Source organism: Colletotrichum jinshuiense, chromosome 2 (assembly GCF_051148585.1).
Source record: "Colletotrichum jinshuiense chromosome 2, complete sequence".
Lineage (NCBI taxonomy): Eukaryota > Fungi > Ascomycota > Sordariomycetes > Glomerellales > Glomerellaceae > Colletotrichum > Colletotrichum jinshuiense.
The window spans coordinates 1248270-1264753 of record NC_139309.1 but is presented as its reverse complement, the minus strand read 5'-3'; the positions used below and the strand labels follow the sequence as shown (position 1 = coordinate 1264753).

Here is a 16484-nt window from a genome sequence, read left to right as displayed (position 1 = left end):
CTCTTGATGTGTGCAAGCTGTGGCGTGAAAGAAATTTGCGCCGATCCATATTCGCTTGCCACAGTTCGCGGGGCGCTTGCCTCGGCAGCCTAAACTTATGGATGTACCAATCAAGCCGGTGGCGCGGGATCGTGATCATTTGACCGAAAGGTAACCTCCATATGTCGAGGGCAACGCCGTAGAGGGTGCGCTTGCATTCACAATAACGGTAGAAGGACTCGGAAATAAGCACCGAAGCTTTGGGAGGTTGAAAGGTTTTGGTTGCAGAATCCAAGCGACCGACGAAACATAACAGGCCCGTCGGGGCATTGCCAAGACACTTGCGTCTGAGACAAACCTGTTTGAAGATGCTGTGACCATAGGTGTGCTGGAATCTGAGGGCCCTCGGCATTGCAAAACCTCTTACTCAGCACTACTGAAGCCATAACAGTGTTTGGGGTTATTCGTATAATCACGCAAATCTATTTACCAGTGACGATGTCCTATCTTCTGCTTGCGGCGGCTTGCTCGGGCATTCCATGCTATCCATGTGAAAGCTGTTGTTGCGCAGTCCGGATCCTCCACTTTACTAATTTAGTGAAGTGTTGAATCACCCTCAGAACGCACACAGCCATAGTACCTAATCTTAAGACCCACGATTAAGTCACCCTGCAGAGCGCTAAGCGGTAAGCCTTAAAAGGATAGTTAAGTGAGACAGCATATGCCCGAATATCGCGAGAACGCGAGGGAGCCCCACAACTGTCCACTGAGCAAATCAGGTTTCCTACAACACCCGGCCAATGTATCGCTGTTGGTCATGCAACCGAAAATCACCTCAAATCTATGTGTATGCAGGCTTGAAAGTTTACGACGACCTTGTTTAAGCTGCTCCAAACCACTGGCCAAGAGTGCACATGGCTGATGCAACGGTCGGCTAGCAGACGTGGCCAGCCACCAAAGGTAACGGTTGTCTCCCGGCCTTCCCCAAGACCGACGGACCTAGTGAGATCGGCACACCACAGTTAGCCACCGGCCAGCCAGGATCTGCGGGCCATACGGGACCGGCCGTAACACTAAGTATGCATATGCACGAAGCTTCATTTATGGAAGTTAATATATGGAAGCCAACATGGCCGCTTCTCTGATCAATTTCCCTGTCGAGTCTCAGCTGAAGAGCACCATCTGTGGACATTCGTCTTTGAATATCTGTCGTCATGGAGTTGCCAGACTATCCTCCTAAGGTCGATATCAAGACCGAAATCTACGAAACCCTCCCAGAAACAACAAAGATACTTACCTGTTGGGACACATTCGATGCACCAAAGGCAGCAAGAGATGTTGTCGCCGAGCTCTCAGCAGCCCTACAACAAAAAGATTACCAAGCCGTTAGAGGTCTTTTTGCCGTTCAATCATCTCATTGGAAGGATACCCTCGCTTTGACGGCCCATCTTAGGTCGTTCAAAGGCCGTGATACCATTGCTTCCGCTCTTTCAGAACTTCATGACTTGCGCAAAGTTCAAAATTTTCAGTTTGATGAAGTAAAGATTGTGACAGCAACTGATGATCTGGTACGCTTCGCCCTATTTCACTATAGATCATAATACTGACGGGATTACAGAAATGGCTTGATTGCAACTTCTATTTCAGAACAGCGTCTCCAAAGGCTTTGTGCCGCGGAAAGATGATGCTCGTTCCAGAAAGTGATGATTCAGGATACATTAATTGGAAAATCTGGTCTATGACCACTTGGCTTTCCGATTTTGAAGACCACCCAGAGGACGAGAGTCTCCTCAGGCTGCCCTCTAGCGCTATAGCTGAAGATATCAACATCTCTACCGATGTTCTTATTATAGGAGGTGGCAATGCGTAAGTTTCACCTTCCTGTGTATAAAGGATCGCTGTCTAACTCTCTCCCATAGAGGGTTGCTACTGGCAGGGCGCCTGAAGGCCTTAGACGTTGATTACGTTGTGATTGACCGCAACGAGAGAGTGGGTGATAACTGGGCTTTGCGATACGACTGCATGCGATTTCACGTCTACAAATCCTTCTGCGAGACTCCATATATCTGTAAGTGGCGATATGCCATTTTCCCCCTTGGATTCAAGTAACTTTGTCTTGGGGAAATTCTCAACCCTAGTCCTGAGTGGTTAATGTTCTCTCCATCCCCTTTCTTCTATCCTCCAATATCCCAGGGAAAAGCCCACAGGCCTTGTCCCTCCCCTCTCAGCTGGGTGTTATTTGATTGAAGCTGACTTGAGTATTTATGAAGCATATCCTCAAGCTTCAAATGATGGTTTGACTCGGGACCAGCTAGCCGCCCAGATCCAAGCATTCGCCCACGAGTTTGATCTGGACCGCCGCGTGCTTCACAGCACTACGGTCACCGCTACCACGTATGATGCGGACACCAGGTCCTGGAATTTCAAGTTAAATTCCAGAGGTCAAGAACGGAACCTTTCATGCAAGTGTGTTATTCTTGCAACTGGAGCTGGGTTTTCCGGGGCCGCTCCGCTGCCAGATCTCCCCGGCCGCCAACTCTTCAAAGGCCCCACCGTTCACTCGGTGGATTATCATAACGCCAAGAAGCTGGTAGCAAGTGGCGCACAGGTGAGTTGATTTTCCTGGATTGCCGGTAACAAAGCGTTTTTTTGCTGATGAGTAACTCGGCAAGTCTGCAATTGTAATCGGATCTGCAAATACTGCATTCGACATCTTGGTGGACTGCCATGACGCTGGTCTCAAGACAACAATGATCCAGCGATCAGAGACCTACGTCGTGCCTATGTCGTACTTCGCGCACCCATTGGGGCTCGGTGCTTATAACACCAGCCCAACCGAAGATGTTGATGCAATGGTCAATGGAGCGCCATTGGCAGTCAGCGGGCCTCTCCTCAGAACGGTCCATAGCATGCAGGCCAAGAACGAGCCGTAAGATAAAACATCTTGTACAAATCCCACGAAGATTTACTAAAGCGAGCATAATTAGAAATCGGTACGACGAGGCAAGGAGAGCGGGACTTCAGGTGCGCGACTCTTCGACCGGTGACCTGCTCATCAATCTCTTCGACCGTTGTGGCGGGCACTATGTCGATATGGGCAAAGGCATGGAACTTATCACAACACGCCAAGTAGGCATTCGCTCCGGGGTAGTTCCCAAAGCGTACACAGCCGACGGCTTGGAGTTGTCCGATGGCAGCAAGTTGGCAACAGATGCCATCATATGGTGCACTGGGTTTGGCAATCTTGATGCCAGAAAGAATTTGCGAGACGTTCTTGGAGATGGGGCTGAAGCTGTAGCGAGCAAACTGGAGCCGACTTGGGGGGTGGATGCCGAAGGTGAGATCCGGGGACTTTGGAAGCTGCACCCTGGTGTGGATAACCTGTGGATCTTTGCGGGCGGCACTGCCCAGCATCGGTGGTTCTCAAAGGTGATTGCATTGCAAATCAAAGGGGTTCTCGAGGGCATCATGCCACGTGCGTACCGGCGAACCCCAGAGCCCCATGTTGCGAACGGATGGAGACATGGAGATTTATTGACTGCAAGCCTTTGAGAATTAGCGAACTTCCAAGACGACAGAATGTAGCCAGGAATGTAAACAGGTCATTTACAGAGACGTGAAATTCGGGATGCATGACTTTGCAGAGGTTTTCGGTTCAAAGCTTGGTCATGTCGCTGGCGCCAGTGCCGGAAATATAGGGGTTGTCTTTGACAGGTTTCAACTTATAAGGTTTGACGGCACCTTACGCAGCCTAGAGGATGAAACAGAGGCTGGTCCGATGCCGTAAGCGAACGCTGTGTGTTCAAAAGGCGGCTGCGGCTGTTGTGTTCAAACGATTCCCCCCCTTATCGCAATCGTTAAATGGCGATTCAATCCGGCAACAGTAGTCTCTGGGGAGGTTTTAGTGCGAGGTAAAGATAGCTTTTCATGACTGGAGGAATTGGTGTAAGACGCGTAGCGCCGCAGCCTAAGATGCGTAAACAATACGATGAAGCACAGCCTCCTGAAATTTGGAGACCGCACACCCGCGGAGACCCGGGCAGGGGCCTCAGTGCACAGGACACGGACCGGTAAGTGGACCCACCCACGGCGTCCGCGGATTTGGATGACGAGTATGGCATGACTGCCATGGGGGGGGGGGGGGGGCGTGGTCTTGACTTCAAATCTTTAATTCAATCCGCGTAGGCAATAGTCCCTTCTACACATCGAATTCATAGCCCGAGGACAAAAAGGATCGACAATTTGGCAGGCTCCAGCAACGGCCGTAATTGCAACTGGGCCCGGCATCAGTCACCGAAATAAACGGAGACTTGGAAACCGTGCTTTTCCGGACATATATAATCTGCGACGCCTCGCGGATTGACTTTAGCCCATCATGTCATCAATCTCGAAATCAAAAGCTTCTACCATCAACGACTCTGCTAGTCTCCGCCACGAGAATCGAAAACGAATCTTCAGCCTGTCCCGCAGAGCTTCGAAAAATACTTTCGACATGCCGGGCCAAGTCGTTGAGATTCCGGAACCGCCCCGAGTCCCGGTCTTGGGCCACGTGACTGAAATAGACCAGGAATACCCCTTGGGGTCATTCGTACATCTTGCGAACAAATATGGTGAGTAACATTCAATCTTCAATGTCTCGACGCGCCCAAGTAAAATATAGCTCCAGAGAGGAGATTAGGAGTCGGCCGACACTGACCGCACATTTCAGGTCCCATTTATCGGTTGCATCTCCTTGGCCAGAAGTTGGTGTTCGTAAACACACATGATTTAGTCAATGAGGTTTGCGACGACAAAAGGTTCAAGAAGTCGATCGACGGGGAGCTCACAGTTAGTCCTTCACCTAAAATATGGCATAGAAGCCGCTACTAATGCCTCAACACAGGAGCTACGCGATGCAGTACATGATGGCCTCTTTACCGTGAGTCTACTAAGCCCTCAGTCTACATCTGTACCCTTGATCCAGTGCAGATATCTAACTCTCGTTTTTGTGGCAGTCCAAAGGTGTAGAGGAAGAGAACTGGGGCGTTGCGCACCGAGTCTTGATGTCGGCATTTGGCCCTCTAGCCATTAGAGGAATGTTCGATGACATGCACGATCTGGCAGCACAGCTCGCTTTAAAATGGGCTCGCCATGGGTCCTCGACGCCAATCCACATCGGCGAAGACATGACGAGACTCACTATGGACACTGTCGCCTTGTGTTCGATGGGCTACAGGTTCAACTCGTACTATCGCGAAGATACGCATCCCTTCATCACAGCCATGTACGCCGTTTTGAAGGAGGCTGGTGACAAAACTCTCCGCGTGTTGCCTCCAGTCTTCTACAAGAGGCAAGATCGAAAGTACAAGGCAAACATCAAGTTATTACGGTCGACCGCGAGAGAAGTATTGGACGCTAGGAGGAAGGATACAAAGAACGCAGGCGGACGGAAAGACCTGTTGACGGCCATGCTGAACACCGTGGACACTGTCACAGGACGCAAGATGACGGATGATAGCATCATCGACAACCTAATCACCTTCCTTGTTGCTGGCCACGAGACTACTGCAGCGACCTTTACCTTCACTATGTACTGGCTGCTTAAGAAACCGGAAGTCTACAGAAAGGTGCAAGAAGAAATCGACAACATAGCAGGCGATGGTCCTCTTCTTGTAGAGCATGTCAGCAAGCTAAAGTATTTGAGTGCGGTAAGTCTGACATTCGATATCTTGTTCGACGTTTCTCGAGCTTCCCTCCCATTCCGGGGACAACCACGTCTACGGTTCATTATGATACTGACTTGAATCTTAGGTCATTAGGGAAGTACTGCGACATAGTGCTCCTATCCCTGGATTCGCTAGGGAAGTCATCAAAGAAGAGATCGTTGGTGGCAAATATCCTGTCAGGGCCGGAGATCAGATTGTCTGTTTCTTGGCCAAATCGCATCTCGATCCGAAGGTGTTTGGAGAGGATGCCGAAGAGTTCAAACCCGAAAGAATGATGGAAGATAACTTCAATCGCCTGATGAAGGAATTCCCGAACTGCTGGAGCCCCTTCGGCACGGGAATGCGTGGTTGCATCGGTCGAGCCTTTGCCTGGCAGGAAATGGTGCTTGCCCTCGCTTTACTGATGCAAAACTTCAACTTCGTCATGCATAATCCCAACTACGACCTGAAGATTTCACAGACGCTCACCATCAAACCCAAGGACTTTTATATCCGGGCTATCCTGAGAGAGGGATTAACCCCTGCTATCCTTGAGGCTCGTATGGCTGGGTCATTTACCGGGCGCTCACCTTCTCAGCCTGTGCCAAACGCCCAAGAGACTACCAATGAACCCGATCGATCAAAAGGAGCACAGAAAAGTGTCGGCTTGGCTGTATACTACGGCTCCAACTCTGGTACTTGCGAATTCATGGCACAGAGACTTGCCAGCGACGCCGCGGCACATGGATTCACCGCAACGGTCGACTCTCTCGATACTGCCCGTGAATCGCTTCCTACTGACCGGCCGGTCATCATTATCACCTCTTCTTATGAAGGCCAGCCACCGCACAATGCTGCTCTCTTCGTCGACTGGCTGACAAACCTGAAGAGCAATGAGCTTCAGAATGTTTCATATGCTGTTTACGGCTGCGGTTAGTTATGATGGAGTTCCATCGTAGAAAGGATTTTCTAACATGTGCACAGGTCACGCCGACTGGGTGAAGACGCACCAGCGGATCCCAAAGCTTGTCAATACTGCACTTGAGGAACATGGGGCCCACCGAATCATCCCACTAGCCACAACAGATGCCAAGGACAGAGACATGTTTTCAGACTTCGAGGTCTGGGAGGACGAGCTTCTGTGGCCTGCCCTCGTTAAGCAATTCGGCGGTGGGACTGAGGGAGATGAAAGCAGCATACCTGAAGCCGGTCTTTCCGTTTCGTTTTCCACACCGAGAACCTCGACCCTGCGCCAGGATGTCAAAGACGCGCTTGTACTCGAATCTCGCTCGCTCACTCAAGGCAATGTGGGTCCGGCCAAGAGGCACATCAAAGTGCAACTTCCAACAGACATGAGATACTCGGCCGGTGACTACATGGCTGTCCTTCCCCATAATCCCAAGGACACAGTCGCGCGGGTTATGCGACGCTTCCATCTGACTTGGGACTCGCATGTCACCATTCAAGCCTCTGGGCCCACAACTTTGCCAACTAACACCAGCATTCCTGTCTCAGACGTTTTGAGCTCCTATGTTGAGCTATGCCAAACGGCTTCAAAGAGGGTATGATTAAATATCCTTGAGTTAACTGTCAATATCACGAATGTCGCTAATGATCTGTGAATAGAACATCTCCGGTCTATCGCAGCTTGCCAAAGATGAGGAAGTCAGACGCAAACTTCAATACCTAGCAACCGACGGCTTTGAGACCGATATCAAGAGCAAGAGGCTTTCAATCCTTGATATTGCTGAGAACTTCCCCACTTTGAGTATCCCTTTTAATCATTTCCTGCTCATGCTACCACCCATGCGCGTACGTCAGTAGTAAGTGCAGTACCTATCCGTCTACCAAGTTTATACTCACCATTATCCTAAGCTCAATTTCATCCTCGCCACTTGCGGACCCTGGCGTTGCCACTCTTACGTACGGAGTCCTCGATGAGCCCGCTATGTCAGGACAAGGTCGGCATATTGGGGTGACTTCGTCCTATCTTTCAACCCTCACTGCCGGGGACAGACTGCAGATCGCAATTCGTGCCGCACAAGGTGGCTTCAAGTTGCCCATCGACGTGGAAAATACTCCAGTCCTATGTATGGCAGCGGGTACAGGTCTGGCTCCATTTCGCGCCTTCATCCAGGAGAGAGCAACTCTCTTAAGCAATGGCCGAACACTCGCTCCCGCCGTCCTTTTCTTCGGGTGCCGCGACCCTTCAGCGGATGACCTTTACCGCGAAGAGTTCGATAAGTGGGAAGCTGCTGGAGCTGTAAAGATGTACAGGTCATACAGCCGTAAGCCCGAAGCTTCGAACGGTTGCAAGTACATTCAAGATCGCATCTGGCAAGAGCGAGAGATGCTGTATGGCCTCTGGGACCAAGGGGCTAGAGTGTACGTTTGTGGTTCAAACAAGATAGCCGAGGGAGCAAAAGAGGTTCTTCTGCGCGCCGCCAGCGAAAAGAGTGAGCGAGATGACGGAAAAAGGATGACCGAGGAGGAGCTGGAGGAATGGTTCAACGGCATCCGGAACGAACGATATGCCACCGACGTTTTCGACTAAGCCAAGCCCTTCGGGGTGTCTTCTCATATTTTAATCATTTCCCTCTAGCTTATAGATCATCATCAGGTGTTGGCCTATCAGAGATAGGATATTAGACTGAAACATCAAAAGTATTTCGTATAAATCTTAAATTTGTTTGCCCATCACCTTTCATTCCAGTTCTACGCCAGTCCAGAAGTATCTAAGCAATCAGATTTATTCAAAAAGCATCTTTTAACATATAGTGAATTTTTTTGGTTCCATTATTATGCGTCATTTGAGCTAATTGCCTCGTTGAGGGAAGGCTGTTACAGTTACGGATCATGGCTCTACATGACTCAACATGCTTACAAAGGATAAGAGCGATCCGGAATGACAGCACAGCACACAACAGGAACACATAATCATGTGCCAGCCCTGGAAAGACTGAAATCAATTGCATGAAATGGAACTGTTCTTTAAAGCAAAGATCCGATGGAAAGTGACCCGACTTCTGTGGTCATGCGCTCGGAGGATTTCGCTCTAGCCCCGATGGCTTCTAGACTAAAGAGGTGTTCGTATCGCTCGGACGAATTGGAATCAACGGCCCGTCACGATTTGAAACTTGAAACCAATCATCATCCGATGTTTCTTCAGGCTACTTGCTCTGGTGTTGCATGGCGTGAACGTTAGCCCCCTGCTTTAACCCATGAACTGAGTGGGTATAATGCTCGCATCCCCACGCTTAATCTAGAACAATTCGAAACAACCCTCTTCCAAACTACGGAGAACGTCGCCAGCACATAAAGTGACACCATGGGTCCAGCTTTTTCACTTCTCGGGTTGGTTGTCGGGATTCTGTCTATTCTCTACTACTCAAAGAATACGCAGAAAATGCCAGGTCTCAAATTTGATGCGGAATTCTGGGCCGTCGCCGGCCCCATACTCGCTATCCGGCCGCCCAGAGGGCCAACCAATGCGTTCGAACTTCGCGAGAGCGTTAACGCAGGGCTCTCTGCGATTCTCAATGGGACATTACCGGAACACATCATTGAGACCAAGCATGAAGTTACATCCTTCGACGGCGAGACTATCGCTCTATACCAATACGGAACGAAAGAAATGGAAACCAACAGCAAGCAGCCGGCATTTATCTACGTCCACGGAGGGGGTTTGGTGGGCGGGAAGATAGATCCGTACAGTCGCCCGCTGGCTGCAACGGCCGCCTTGGACTTTGGGGTCCAGATGTTTGCCGTTGAGTATCGCCTGGCACCGGAGTTCCCATATCCAGCGCCTGCTGAAGATTGCTACGCGGCTCTCAAATGGCTCAACAAAAATGCAGGCGGTCTCAATATTGACGCTTCGCGGCTCGGATTCTATGCGCTGAGCGCCGGTGGTGGAATCGCGGTGGGGGCTAGCATGATGGCCCGGGATCGGGGCTTGTCGCCGCCGTTGGCGAAGCAAATTCTCATTTATCCGATGCTCGACGATAGGACTAGGGTTGAGGCCGATAACCCCTTATCCAAGTTTCTTACATGGACGGACAAGTCGAATCAAATTGGTTGGAGCGCATACTTGGGCGACGGCAACCCCGGAGGCCCCGACGTGGCCACGTATGCGGCCCCGGCGAGAGCGAGTAATGTAACGGACCTCCCGTCTACGTACATCGACGTTGGTGGAGTGGATCTGTTCTGTGCTGAGGCGGTAGCTTTTGCAAGCAAGCTCGCATTGGCGAACGTGCAGATGGAGTTGCACGTTTACCCGGGGCTTCCGCACATATTTGATCTGTTTGCTCCCGCGGCCGAGGTCACAAAACGGGCGAGAGAGAATAGACTGAGGGCGGCGAAAAGCCTGTAGTAGCAGTAGAGCTATCAGTATTCAAAATATGACTAGATTTTGATGTTCAAATTCGAGGTTGGTAATAGAAGCCTAGACAACTCATTCCTACAGGGACGGGCTCTAATCATGAAGATAGAAATATTCCAAAAAAAAAAACAAAAAAAAAAGAGAATATAATGACTATGACCGTGGCAGGGCTCGAACCTGCGACCTTCTCGGGATCAAGAACACATGCTTGTGAACGAGAAATCATAATCCACTAGAACACACAGCCGGGTGGGTTGATGTAGCTGAGAGGGGCTTGGTACTATACTTCCAGGTGTTTTTGCTTGTGGGATTTAGTTTTCGAAATCCCTCAATTCAAGTAAACTCAGCGCAGAAAAAATACAGCTCTTCTGATCTTATTTTACTTTTCCTATTGAGAATAGGAAGAGGTTACCTCTTTCATGAGTCTGTGCAGTGTATCTCTGTGGAACTGTTTTACTGATGTGATTTTCTTTTAGAAGACTTAAAATTTGATCACATGCTTCAAAAATGGTCGCACAAAAGTGTTGGGACACGCTGAGTGCGAGTTGTAGCAGATTAGCATACATGGAAAGATGTTCGTAGAGCACAGGACGACCTGCGAATAATTCCAAGTTGCCATATGTTACTTCATTGCAGCGCGCTTTCTTCATCCGGTATCGTCAATCTGCCAATATCTATCAAATCTCTCCTGTGGTTGTCCTGGGTTCCTCCTTGGTTTCCACATCAAACACAGGGGTGAAATATCTATCCAGAATTCAGTCTCAGACTCCTTTTCCCAAAATGTACATGTCATAACCCATCCCTTCTTTCAACCGTCACTTTTTTGTAGTTTTTGTATATGTTTATGGTGTGTCTCCTGATACTTTTGGAAGGTATTCGAACTATTGTGGGCAGCATTTGCTGCTTGTACATGCTGCTTGTACTCCATCTTCGCTTCTAGGACCTCTTTGTACTTATTGTTGAATGAGTCACGACGATCAGCATGGCTGTTAGTAAGACATGGATGTTAGCAACAAGAAGTAGATCAGCATGATATCCAAGTACAATTACAATTTTGAAGTAAAAGATGCCGTGGCAGCCAAAGGCTTCAGTGTTTGGTGTCCTGCCAAGTCGAAGTATGCATTCCTGACAGGGCCGCTGACTGGATTGTCAGATGGCCCAGGTGGCTTTTGCTTCAACTTAGAAGCTGTTGTCTTGTATTCCGTGCTTGCTTTCCCGGCCGTCTTATCAGCTGCCTTATAGTTCGTATACTTGTCATGAATTCGAGATCCCGCGATGTAGTTTGCTTGTTCGTCGAGGCCTGAAAACTTCCGCTGTAACTCGGTCACTACAGCCGGATCCGGAGTTGGCATGATGATGACAGGCTGATGTGTTGGAGTTGTAAAAGATGTAGAAACAGATTCGGCGTTGGGGTGTGTACTGAATCCTGTCTCTGAGTTACACAAAATCCAAAGGATCAAACAATAGCCTCGTCTGCAACGAAACGTATCTGCCACAAACGATAGTAAAGAAAACCTTGATAAAATACAATACTGAATAAGGAGACACTTGGATTGTATATAGGCATCAGCTTATACCATGAGTGCCACGACTGTCACCAACAGGCTACAGGTTTGGCCTCTCCAACGTCCACGCAGAGCGTGAAAGGCAATCGGGCGCATAACCACTCATTTCTAGCTATCAATTCGTTACCGACGCCTAGGTGAAACGTCCTTAATTTGCACTCTGCATCGTTGAGCCAATCATGTGAACTCGAGAAGCGCCCGTGGCGACTACCATCCAATAGGGGTGTTGAATGGGGTCTGGCTGGAACTATTCATAGCGGTTGAGAGGGGGTTATAATTGGCCAACTTATCTTGCGGGTAAAGAAATCAGGCAATATTGGCGCTTGAGCAGATAAGAGAGAGAGCCTGATTTTGATGATTTATGTGAAGCGTTGGAGCCTCCGGAAGGCGGCCGAGAGAAAGTGCGGGGGCGGGTCCAGAGGGGGCGCGTACTATCTGGCACCACCCCCTCAATTACATCTTGTCGCACCTGAAGCCCTTGACTTTGAAGCTTTCTTCTCAACTACTCCACGGTACCGCTCGTCATATACTTCCGACGAAAAAAAACATTGGTGCAAACACTCAATATGCCTCTCATTACAGAAATTCCGTGCGAGCTAGTGGCCTCCATCTTACGAAGTCTCGATGACCTCCGTTCCCTCACCTCGGCTTTAATGTCCTGTCGCCACATCTACACGTCATTCAAGCAAAGCCATGGGATTAAATCATCAGTTATCTTGCGACAAATAACGCCTGAACTTCTCCCATATTCTGTGTCTGTGATCGAAGCGGCGCGCTTATCTCATCCTCGAGACCCTGACTCGGTTCGTGAGTTGCTTGACGCGCTTTACAGCGAGCCAGGGGCATTTACCGCTCGATTGTCGTCGCTACCGATATCTCTCCTACACCAGATGTCCCATACACAAGAGGTCATTCAAAGCTTAGCAACTGGATTTGCTTCCGAGGCTTGGACTCGTCTTTACCAGGACGACTCGAACAGTGCTTCCACGGCCGTGACTTTGTCACCCGAGGAGAATTTTCGCTTCTGTCGTGCATTTTACCGTGTAGAGTTATTCTACTCCCTATTCCGAGGTAATACAGATGAAGTTGCCAGCCCGTTCGAGGAGACTATGAACGACTGGTTTTTCTCACAGCATCCACCATGGGAAAATGAGCAACTTGGGTGTGCGCACGACTTTTTAGAAGCAAAGCTTGCTGAAGGTTAGTCTCATCCTCTTTCTGTCAATAAATACTTACAATCGTCGATAGCATCCTATAACATCCTTGCACATGACATCTATTTTGGGGAAATGTCCATTGATTATCTCACATCTGGGGAACTGAATATCTCAAGGCAGATTTGGGTGAGTGCTAAATCTCCAAAACTCGCATTACGGTTTATTGATGTATATTTAACCTTAAAATGTAGCTTTCCCAGGGTGTCAACTTCCTGCACCGCCTGATCAATGAGAATACTGACCATGCGAAGCAAGATTTATTGATGTCAAGCAATAGCATCGGCTGGGCTAATCTGCCTGGGGCACTCGCCAACGCACTCGATGCCTTTTCCGAGGAAGAAGTTGTTTTAGAAGATCACACAAGAGAACAAATAGTCTCAGGTTTGCCCTGTCACTCTAGCGGCGATGGTATAGATGAAGGGCCTTATGAGGCTTGGTACGCCGCGCATAAACATTTACCAAAAGGAGCATGGTTTATGCTTGACCATAACGGTTGGCTTCGGGATCGAGCCTACGTCTTCTGGGACTGGGACCGTATACAAAAGCATCATTTGCTGGAAATATTTCAATCTGATTCGGATCAGGGCGACCAAAGGCACAATCCTACCTCAGAAGAATTTGAGGAAATGCAGGAATCATTTGACGAGCGATCCAAGATTTGGCAGAAGGGCGGCAAAGGCTACTGGAGCAAAGGCGACACTAGCCGGATAGAATGGCCAGGAAACTCTTAATGAGATAATTCAATCAGTAGACTAGCTGTGTATTAAGCATGATTCAAACTATATACTAGTAGTAGGGCAAGACAACGTCATTCGGAAGTAATTTTATCCATCAAACGCATTGGGTTTTGCAGGTTAATCAAAGGGATCCCAGTCCGAAAGAGGCAGTATAGTCTCCGAACTATTGTCGCACAGGAGCTGCACCCAGCTCGGCGAGAATGGATCAGGCTCGAATGTCTGTTTTTCACGTACGAACCAGGCCGCTTTCCATTCATCCAAGGTAAATCCCTTGTTCTCCTCGATCAGTCGTTCCACGTCCCAAGCCTCGCCCAGCCCAAAGTTACATTTTATAATGGAGGTTCCAGCCAAAATATCCTGTATTGCTTGCGGGAAGGCTTCAAACAAATACCATCTGTTGTTTTGCTGGTAGAACTCGTCATTGAATCTTAAATGATTCCTCGGATCTCTTCGCCTTAGGTCCCAGGACAGAGGCGGAAGAATCCCCCGCTGTAAACAAATGTCGATAGCTGTTTGCCACGCAGCATCGCGATGTATCACTGCTTGGAAGATTTCCGAGCAAGCCCAGTCCCCGTCGAAAGTTAATGTAAACGAACCTCGTGGCATTCCAGCAGCCTTGAGTTCCAAAGCTTCTGTAATCCAGACCGCCACGGAGTGAGAAATTTCGTTCGCTTCCAAAGATTGACCCTCGAATGGAGGCATGACATAACCATATTTATTGGCAGTTGTCGTTTGGAAGACGGTCCTCCACATGCTGACTCGACGCTCTACGCGAAGGTCCGGGTTTTCCTGGCAGTATGGAATAAACCCAAAGCCGTGGCATTCTGAAAATGCGATGGCAGCCCGATCTTCGTTCAGCACGATGCTTCTGATGCTCGATCTGGAATCTTCTGGCAAGGATTGCAGAAACCGGATTGCCACAGCTGCGGCTGAATAATGGTGCTTGACTTGGCTGGCCTTGAAGCCGGGCATATCCTGACCCCATACGCGAGCAATAGCTTTTGCCGCCCCACCTCCCATTTCCGATATCATCTCCTCCAGCCTTTGCAAAGTTGGAATTACCCAGAGATCGGGGTTGAAATTCACTAAGCTCTCAAGTCGTATTTGGTCTGAATCGGCCTGGCCGTTCGCAAACTCGGCGAATTGTTCGACGTCGAAGCGATGTTCATGTGACATAACCGTTCGCAAAGCATGGTGAACAAAATTGCGAAAAGCCGATGGCGTTTCGCCGCAGGACCCTGGCGACCCTACGTTGTCCCTTTCAACCTGAGAGTCTAAGTCGCGTCGGTTCCTTACCACCTCCAAGTATGGCGAAAATCTCGGATGGGCTTCTGAAAGTTCTCCCCAAATATTGTCGGGGATATTAAGAGTGTCTGGACGGATATTATTCATCTTATGTCCAAGTTGAAAGTGTAGAGTGTTGACCATAATGCCAAAGCGGCCGGCTATAGCGTTGTGCTCCTCCGAGTAGAATGTGGAGAAATTGAGAGTATTCGAGGACAGGGCTATGCCTTTCATTTCTTCTGCAACTCTCTTACAAGTGAGCATAAAGCTAAGATCAATAGGTTTATTGTCAGCACCCTTGAGAGTATTGCTGTTAAAATCCAGGGTATAACCGCCGTCGATCAAGACGTATCGAACGTAGATCATGTCACGCAACTCGCGCGGCAGATCAAAAAAGTAAATCATTGTATCGAGCAGTATGCAGTGTATCAAAGAAGTTGTTGTACGGAAAGTAATCGAGACTATTGCAGGTTAATTTATATAATGATAACCGTAAAGACAAAGAGGTCAGCATGAGGGAGAATCGTGCGCTTGGCGTTCAAGATGTGACGGAACTTGTTGCAAAAAGCAAAATTTGAAGACCAGGAAGGCACGTGCAACTGGGTTAGAAAGATGTCTTGCGGCTCAACTCCGGGTATGTTAATGACCTGTCAGAATTTGCAGCCAAGGCGGCAACAAACTCTAATGCATGCCATAGTCCATGGATGCATAAGGTTGCCCAAACTATGCCACCCGGCGTGAGCTAACCGGATAGGCCTAACTCATCAATATGCGTGGTTGACGAGTAGTAAAGGTTATCGATCGTATATACTGAAATAACAAACATCGCCTTGGAGAATTAGAGGAACCATAGTTCGCGGGCCAGTTATATTTTATTAATGGTGACTAATATTCTAGCCTCACATAACCGGGCTAGCGTAACGTACCAGCGATGGCCTCATTGAACCTACCACCAAGGTCTCTGAAAACTTTGTTGTATGAGTCACGCTGAGTTGACAACCATTTATGCTCGGATACACACGAAAGAAATCTATGGTTCACATGGTTGAGTAGGCCAGATTGCCTGCTCATTGGCTCCAAAGATAGTATTTGAGGGTTAGTGCAAGTTGGTCGTGAATACAGTGTGTAATGTCCGTCTCCTAATTTGGTAAATTCGGTGATTGATCAATTGCCTCTCTTGGGTATGATTTGGGCTTTGGCAGAGTGAAACTCTAAGGATGGAGTCGGAATACCGTAAGACACAAGAACCCAATTTCCGATCTAAGGACCTGTGCAAACATACCTATGTTTGCCTTATAAAGTCCAGGCCCCGTAGGTATTCAACACATACTCGATTCTAAGACTCCTTTCAACCTACTTGACGCCAAATCTTTTTTGGAAGAGCCAAGATTTCTCTCCATTTTTCACCTCTTCCGGGAGACACAACGTCCCCTCGATATGAAAATACCTAGATATGCAACCATCAACGTCTTATTGTTGTTGGTGGCAGCAGCATTGGGCCACGAAGAGTATGTCAACCGCAAGACTGTAACTCATGTCTTAACGGTAACTGCCAACCCTCGGGTTGCTCCAGAGGCCTCGCGAGTCGTCTCAAATGCGTCGACATTCAAAACGATGACGAATACTATACCCACATCGGC

General features: G+C 48.8%; 3 protein-coding genes across 3 annotated transcripts; 2 read left to right on the top strand and 1 right to left on the bottom strand.

Moving 5' to 3' along the window:
- Positions 1 to 1193: 1193 nt before the first annotated feature.
- EsH8_II_000334 (uncharacterized protein) lies at positions 1194 to 8217 on the top strand (the record flags this gene model as incomplete). The annotated part of the gene is made up of 15 exons (XM_083263632.1): positions 1194 to 1547; positions 1598 to 1845; positions 1899 to 2047; positions 2250 to 2587; positions 2652 to 2908; positions 2967 to 3454; positions 3938 to 4049; positions 4405 to 4589; positions 4688 to 4806; positions 4862 to 4897; positions 4974 to 5666; positions 5770 to 6595; positions 6648 to 7225; positions 7290 to 7486; positions 7539 to 8217. 15 exons carry the CDS (start codon positions 1194 to 1196, stop codon positions 8215 to 8217), a joined length of 5259 nt encoding a protein of 1752 aa, XP_083120954.1.
- Positions 8218 to 9069: 852 nt separating this feature from the next.
- On the top strand, positions 9070 to 10032 carry EsH8_II_000333 (alpha/beta hydrolase; the record flags this gene model as incomplete). The annotated part of the gene is made up of 1 exon (XM_083263631.1): positions 9070 to 10032. The coding sequence occupies one exon, from the start codon at positions 9070 to 9072 to the stop codon at positions 10030 to 10032; it is 963 nt and encodes a 320-aa protein (XP_083120953.1).
- Positions 10033 to 10849: 817 nt separating this feature from the next.
- EsH8_II_000332 (uncharacterized protein) lies at positions 10850 to 11393 on the bottom strand (the record flags this gene model as incomplete). Its single annotated transcript, XM_083263630.1, has 2 exons — positions 10850 to 11027; positions 11092 to 11393. 2 exons carry the CDS (start codon positions 11391 to 11393, stop codon positions 10850 to 10852), a joined length of 480 nt encoding a protein of 159 aa, XP_083120952.1.
- Positions 11394 to 16484: the final 5091 nt, after the last annotated feature.